Here is an 8,142-nt window from a genome sequence, read left to right as displayed (position 1 = left end):
GTGCAAACTCCGCACACTGACAGCCCCGGAGGCTGGGATCGAACCTGTCTCTCTGCAGCTGTGAGGCAGTGGCTCTACCCACTGTGCCAGGGTGCTGGCCAAGATTCTGCAAAAATATTTAGTTTCACTACTCAGTGGATTAGAAATTAATTTATTCTAAAGTGACAAACTACATGTGAGAGAATGACTCTAAAATGTAAACAGAAATGGCTCAAGTAAAGGCATTTGGAGTTTCATACGTAGGATAATATAATAAATTGCTTGACGCTCGGGATGAGGTAGTAAATTGGATTAGACATTAGCTTCACAGGAGAAGCCAGAGAGTGGTTGTCTCTCTGACTGGAGGCCTGTAGTTAGTGGTGTGACACAGGGATTGGTGCTGGGTCGGTTGATGTTTGTCATCCATATCAATGGTCTGGATGATAATGTGTTAAACTGGATCACCAAATTTGCAGATGACAAGATTGGGAGTGCAGTGGACATTGAGGAAGACTATCAAAGCTTGCAGCAGGATCTGGACCAGCTGGAAAAATGGGCTGAAAAATGGCAGGTGGAATTTAATGCAGACAAGTGTGACTTGGGGAGGACAAACCAAGGTAGAACTTACACGAAGAACATTAGGGGCACTGGAGAGTGCAGCGGAACAAAGGAATCTGGAAATACAGATCCAAAATTCCATGAAAGTGGCGTCACAGGTACAGTGGATGGTTTGTAAACAGAACTCTTGGCACATTTGCCTTCATAAATCAAAATACTGAGGAGCTGGAATGTTATGTTGAAGTTGTGTAAGATCTTGGACAGGTCTAATTTGTAGTGATTCTGGTTCTGCCGTTTGGTTCAAGTATGGGACTGGAAACCGAAGGGGGAAGGAGCCAGAATAATGAAGTGTTGCCTGATAGTGCAGTAGCTCCTGGCTGGAGTTTTACCCCCCCCCCCACCCCCCAGGTGAATCTCATTGAAACCTATTGAACATTGAAAGGCTATGATAGAGAGGATGTTTCCTATAGTGGGCAGTCTCAGACCAGAGGACACAGCTAGAGTGGACATGGGGAGGATGTTTCCTGTAGTGTGCAGTCTTGGACCAGACGGCATAGATAGAGTGGATGTGGAGAGGATGTTTCCTATAGTGGGGCAGTCTCGGACCAGAGGACACAGCTAGAGTGGACATGGGGAGGATGTTTCCTACAGTGGGGCAGTCTCGGACCAGAGGGCACAGATAGGGTGGATGTGGAGAGGATGTTTCCTATAGTGGGGCAGTCTCGGACCAGAGGGCACAGATAGGGTGGATGTGGAGAGGATGTTTCCTATAGTGGGGCAGTCTCGGACCAGAGGGCACAGATAGGGTGGATGTGGAGAGGATGTTTCCTATAGTGGGGCAGTCTCGGACCAGAGGGCACAGATAGGGTGGATGTGGAGAGGATGTTTCCTATAGTGGGGCAGTCTCGGACCAGAGGGCACAGCCTCAGAATACAAGGACGCTCCTTTAGAACAGAGATGAGGAATTTCTTTAGTGGCGAATCTGTGGAATTCATTACTACCGATGGCTGTGGAGGTTAAGTCTTTGGGTATAATTAAAACGGAAGTTGAGAAGTAAGGGTGTCAAAGGTTATGCGGAGAAGGCAGGAGACTGGAGTTGAGAGGGATAAAAAAATTATCCATGATGGAATGTTGGGGCAGACTCCATGAATGAACGGCCCAATTCTGCTCCTATCTCTTATGGGCTTCTGGAAATACAGCAGCCAACCCCTCTGCTCCCCCTCCCTTCCCTCTCTCCTCTCCGCGTTACTCCCTCCCACCACCGTGTGACAATGACCGAACCATTTGTTTATAGCGATGTCGGGGGGCATGTCTAGAGCCGAGGAGCACTAGGACCCAGGAGTTGCCTGCGGCGTTCGCTCAGCCGCCTATTAAAAGTGGAGGCTCGCTGGGGAACCTGGTCAGATCCTTGGAGCGACTGCTGAAGGAGCGGTAGGGAGAGGGGAGAGAGTGCAGGGGGTAGAAGCTAGGCACCATGGCTTTCTCGTCCACTAGTACTAGCTCCTACAGGAGGGCCTTCGGTGGGAATGTCCTGGGGTCCCCGCAGCTAAGCCGGGCTTCCTACTCCAGCGGGCGCTTCAGCGGAGGGAACCTGAGCTCCAGGGTTCACATCTCCAAGACCAGCTCCATGCCCTCCTACGGCGGCATCTACCGGGTCAAGGCGCCAAACCGCGGCTATGAGGTGGTAGACTTCAACCTGGCGGATGCCCTGAACCAGGAGTTCATCCAGACGCGCACCAACGAGAAGGCGGAGATGCAGCATCTGAACGACCGCTTCGCCAGCTACATCGAGAAGGTGCGCTTCCTCGAGCAGCAGAACAAGGTGCTGGTCGCCGAGATGAACCGGCTCAAGGGGCAGGAGCCCGGCAGGGTCAATGATCTCTTCGAGCAGGAGATGAGGGAGCTTCGCCGCCAGATCGACGCCCTGACCAACGAGAAGGTGCGGGTGGAGGTGGAGAGGGACAACCTGGCGGACGACTTGGAGAAACTCAAGCAGAGGTAAGGGGGCATTGATTCTAATCTTCACTTGTCTGGGGCGGCTCACTCGCCTTTGGTCCCCACTGGACACTCGGTTCTGTTCATGGTCTGGGACCAGAAAGCATCACAAGTTATTTTCGTTTTATAATCCTGCTTCCGCTCGCGGGTCTTCTTTCGCAAGTCTCTTAAATTAAAATAATCTCCCTCAAAAGGTATTTGGCAGATCATTTTTTTTAACTACAGTACTAAACTGAGGAACTTAATACTTAAAACTATAAACGACACGCAGACTCCGTTAACACTTTTCAACTCCAGCTCAAAAGCTATTTATTTTACCTTGCTCTTAACTAATGCCTGTACGTCTTTTATTTTCATGTTTTTTTGCATGTTGAATTTTGCACTTTGAACTACATAGTGTGTATGAAAAGTGCGCTATAAGTAAGTTATGATTGAGCTTGGAGCACCGCGTACGGACCACAGCCATAGAACATAGCGCACACTGCGGGCAACAGGACGTTACCCTAATGCGAGACGATACCTGTCCCCCCCTCCAGCTTGGCTCGGTAGCCTAGCAGTGAGTGTAACGCTTTACGGTGTCTGCCATCAGGCTCCGGTTCCCGTCGCTGTGTGTAAGGATTCTGCCCTTTTCTGCTCGGTTTCCTCCCACACTCCAAAGATGTACAGGTTACAGACGCGGACATGCTACGTCGGGACCAGAAGCAAGATATCACTTGCGGGCTGTGTTGGTAAATGATGCAAAAGGGGCAAAGTTCAATGTACACGTGACAAAAAGCTAATCTTTAAATCAGCAACAGAGTAGGGCTGAAGGGCCTGTTTCTGTTCTGTTCAGCAATGGGCGTCAAATTGATCCTGCACATTTTATACTATCCACATTCCCTCAGCTGCCCCCTTCCCAAGATCCTATCCCTCACCTGCACACTCGGAGGCAAGTGACCTATCCATTAGCAAGCCTCTGGAATATGGGAGGAAACGAGAACGTTCCGGGGAAACCTACACAGCGACTGGGAGAACATACACACTCCACACAGACAGCGGCCAAGGTCAGGAACAAGCCCAGGTCTCCAGAACAGAGGGAGTGGCTCTTCCCGCTGTATCACTGTACCACCCCTGCATCTGGTTATACAGGAACTTAGCTCCGGGAACCCCTCTCAAAGTCACTGTGACTATCGTTAATGCAGCACAGTACAGGCCCTACAGCTCACTGGGTTGTGCTGACCCTTTAACCTGCTCCAAGATCAATCGGATCCTTCTCTCCCACATAGCCCTCCATTTCTCTTTCATCTGCCTATCTAAATGGCCCTAATGCCTCTGCCTCTACTGCCGCCCCCGGCCCCTCTGCCTCTCATATCAGACAACAAGTAATGGCGGAAGAACAGGAACTCTTGTGAGACCATGCCGCCATCAAAAGGTCTCCGGGTGTCTCTAGTGAGCTGGTCTCATTCTTGGAAGGTGATGTGTTGTACATCTGGAATGGACACGTCTCACTGTACACCTGATACGATTACGTTGATATAATAGGTGTCTGACTCACTCACACGTACAGCAAAGGTCCAATTCCATCAAAACTGTTTCATCTTGTCCTCAGCTCTGCTTTGCAAGCAGATGGAGTGATCGACACTACAGCACAGACACAGCCCCTTCGGCCCATCGAGTCAGTGAGACTGGGCAGAATAACAGTTCAGCATAAACTAGATGGGCCAAATGACTGCTCTGATTCCATGACTGTGGTGTGGTACAGGTAGATGGGACTAGGCAAAAGGTCAAATTGGCTTCGATCAGGTGGATTGAAGGGCTGTAGTCCTCGGTGACTTTACTCTATCAACTGCTTGCGGAACGCAGTGGGTTGGGCAGCATCCGTGGAGGCAGAGGGAGGGTCAGCATTTCTTGCAGCAGTCACTAAGCTGCAGCCACACAGTAACCGAAATGCCCTGAGCACATAGCCTTCCTTGGCATGCAGCTGGCATTTTCCTTTTATAATGTTAATATAATCTTAAGAAAATTGCAGCAATACTGTGATTTCAAATTTGTCATTTCTGAAGAAGTTGAGACTGGTTCAGTTAAGACATTCAATGATATGCTGAACTATTGCTCAGAAACAAAGAAACTTGTGGACATCATTAGAACAGAGGGAGTTAGATACGGCCCTGGGGGCTAAAGGGATCGGGGGTATGGAGAGAAAGCAGCTACAGGGTTCTGCATTGGATGATCAGCCATGATCATACTGAATGGCAGTGCAGGCTCGAAGGGCCAAATGACCTACTCCTGCACCTACTTTCTATGTTTCTATAGAACTGTAATGATCAAGCTTCTAGTGCTGACTGCAAATGTGGATTTACTATTATGAATTGCATCAACTGTAAATCCAGAAACAAACCAGAAGTGGAACATTTGGATGATCCAGTGAGGATTAAGATGTTTCTTTCATCAAGCCGCAAAATTAATCTGGACAGTGTAGACAATGGATTTGTAAAAAAAGACGGGCAAGTAAAAGCTATGAAATGTGAAAGTTTCTTTGTACTGTATTTCATTATGCCATTCAATTAATAACTCAAATCAAAAGTATGTGATTTTCAATTTTCTTTCTAAATATTACCAAAAAATTAAAGTGCCATGCAGTTTTTAAAATAAATAAATAATTCTTGCTCAGAGGAATGGTTGGTCGGCACAGCTCTTCTCTAGAGTGAACGTTGGCAGCAACAGTGCTCTGTAGTTATTGGCTCAGCCAAGACATACAAGCCCATAAAGGTTAGATTCATCTGTCCTATATATATCAAGACGTACAGCGAAATGCATCATTTGTGTCAATGACGTACACAGTCTGCACTGGGGGCAGCCTGCAAGTGTCACCATTCTTCCAGCGCCAACACACAGACCCTAATGTGTAGGCCTTTGGACTGTGGGAGGAAACCAGAGCAACTGGAGGAAACCCGTATGGTCACGGGAAGAACGTACAGACAGCAGGGGAAATTGAACCCCAGTCGTAGATCGCTGTTTCTGTACGGTGTTGGGCTGCACTACTGTTCTGTGGTACATTTTTACTCAGTTCAGGGTTAGTGTTGAGTCTAGGCCCGAAGGTTGTTTATCCATCAGTAAATATTATAGTGAACCTTTTCTGCTGGGGACTGGCCTTCTGTGCTCTCTCTTCATTCTGTTCATACATTGCCCCAGGAAGATGTAGCTGGTTATGTTACTGCACCAACAGACAAGATTCAGTATACTGATCTGGGCTCCCTGGCATTGAATAAATCAGGAATTAGATCGTGAAAGTACTCGATCAGGGTTTTATGTCATGAACCCCTACCATTAACTGAGGGGTCTGTGGACCCCAGGTTGGAAATGCCTGTACTAGATGGTTGTATGAACCCACCTGGACAACTAATGTATGGTAAGTGAAGGCAGTCTGCTGTCCATTCCCAAGAGACTGCAGATGCTGGAATCTGGAGCAACAAACAAGATGCTGGACCAATTCAATGGGTCGGGCAGAATCTGTAGAGGGAAATGGACAAGGCCTTCATCCAGACTGTTTCAGCCCAAACCCTTCCCTGTCCACAGATGTGGCTCAACCCACTGAACTCATTCAGTAGATTGTTTCTTACTCCAGATTCCAACATCTGTGGTCTCTTTTGTCTCCCTCGTACATCTCCACTGTGAGACTTCTTCAAGGCACACTGACAAGACACACACAATAGTGGCTAGCATCATGCTTTACAGCACCAATGGTCAACAATCGGGGTTCAATTCCTGCCACTGTTTGTGAGGGGTTCGTACATTCTCCCCATGACTGTGTGGGCGTCCTCCCACTTTCCAAACGCATACAGGTCAGGGTTAGTAAGTTGTGGGCTTGCTGTGTTGGTGCTGGAAGTGTATCCTAGCACACCCTAGGATAATGATGGTTGTTAATGCAAACGAGACATTTAACTGTATGTTTTGATGTACACCTGATGAATAAAACTAATTTTTGATAAGAGTTATTTTCATAAGAGGGTATTGGGATACAGAAAGAGCTGCCAGAGGAAGTGGTAGAGACAGGTAAAATTACGATGTTTAAAAATACCCTTGGACAGGTACATGGATTGGAAAGGTTTAGAAGGATATGGGGGATATGTGCCAAATTTGGGGAAGTAGGACCAGCTCGAGAGGACAGCCTGGACAGGTGGGCTGGAGGACCTGTTTCTGTGCCATGCAACACTGGTTCTAATCCCAAGGATCTGTTTGGGTGGTATGGAGGAGAGATCTCATGGCCTGCTGTAAATGAATGTAAGCAGGAAGAGGCAGCAGATGTATCTCACACCAAACTCCTTTGAATTCTGGAATAAAATACGATCTGCTGCAGGGACTCTGGCTGAGGCAGCATCTGTGGAGGCTGCATGATGGTTCCTATGCATTTTTCCACCTGAACATTGACCATTCTTCTTCCCACAGATGTTGCTTGACTCTGAGTTCCTGCAGCAGATCTTTTCTTTGCTCCAGATTCCGGCTTCTGCAGCCTCTCGCATCTCTGAATTATAAATTAGCAGATCCTCAAACCCAAGCTAGAAGCTGGAACTGTACTGCGCAGTACAGGTCCTTCGACCCAGGATATTGTGCCAACCATTTAATCTACCCTAAGATCAATCTAACCCTTCCCTCCCCCATAGCCCTCCATTTTTCAATCATCCATGTGCATAGAATTTCTTAAATGTCCCCAATGTATCTAACTCTACCATCACTCCTGCCAGCGTGTTCCATGTGCTCACCACTCTCTGTGTATATTTTTTTAAAACCAAACTCTAACCTCCCCTTTTCTTCCCCCAATCTCCTTAAAATTACGCCCCTAGAATTATCTACTTCCACCCTGGGTGAGAAGTATCTGGCTGTCCACTTGGTCGATGCCTGTTAACGTACTCTGATAAAATTTATCCCTTGTATCTTGTTTAGGGATTATTACTAGCTTTTGGGATTAAATTCCCTTATTTTAAGATCTGAGATTTTAATCCCAAAATGGGATTAGTCATCAATGCTGTTTTCTGATGGACCTGATCCTGTACTGCACTTTTCTTTGTTCTAAGTTTCAGATCTCTGGTTGCGATACAACTTCAGACTCTGATTCATTTGAGTGGTTTTATTTTCTGAGCCTCTGTTATCTGATGGAATCTCTCTTCTCTCCTTCCTCCCTCTTCTCCTCCAGCCAGTTCCCTATATATGGTAAACCAGACTGACTGGAGGGCTTTATATGGCTCGTCAGAAATAACCTGACATTTCCTCTCTAGGACAAGTGCTGCAGGGATAGCTGGAACAACCGTCTGTTGTTCTCCTCTTGCCTCCTGCCTGTCTGCTTACAATAGTGTCTGCGATAAAGTTACATGAGCCTGTCTGATAGGCTGCACTGTGTCAGTCCATGCACTGTGACTCTGGCTTATTTGAAAACTTGTCCAATTCTGTCTTGATCCACCAGCCCCTGCTTAATAATAAAACATTCCCGATGCCTTCTCACCGCTATAACCATGTGGGGTTTCTCGGAGTGTTCTGGTCTCCTTCCACATTCCAAAGAGGTATAGGTCAGGCTTTTGTGAGTTGTGGGCATGCTACGTTGACACCAGAAGCATGGTGGCAATTGTGGGATGCCCC

General features: G+C 47.4%; 1 protein-coding gene across 1 annotated transcript in view; it reads left to right on the top strand.

Annotated features, from left to right (window-relative positions):
• The first annotated feature begins 1,957 nt into the window (after positions 1-1,957).
• Positions 1,958-8,142, top strand: part of LOC132392959 (desmin-like) — a 29,881-nt gene continuing 23,696 nt past the window's right edge. The window contains exon 1 of the mRNA XM_059967591.1: positions 1,958-2,535. Coding sequence (XP_059823574.1) covers positions 2,012-2,535 — 524 coding nt within the window. The 5' untranslated portion in view covers positions 1,958-2,011. The remainder of the gene's footprint in view (positions 2,536-8,142) is intronic.

The sequence above is a fragment of the Hypanus sabinus genome, chromosome 4 (assembly GCF_030144855.1).
Source record: "Hypanus sabinus isolate sHypSab1 chromosome 4, sHypSab1.hap1, whole genome shotgun sequence".
Classification (NCBI taxonomy): domain Eukaryota; kingdom Metazoa; phylum Chordata; class Chondrichthyes; order Myliobatiformes; family Dasyatidae; genus Hypanus; species Hypanus sabinus.
Note: the sequence above shows the minus strand (reverse complement) of the source record. Positions and strands in the feature narration are given on the sequence as shown.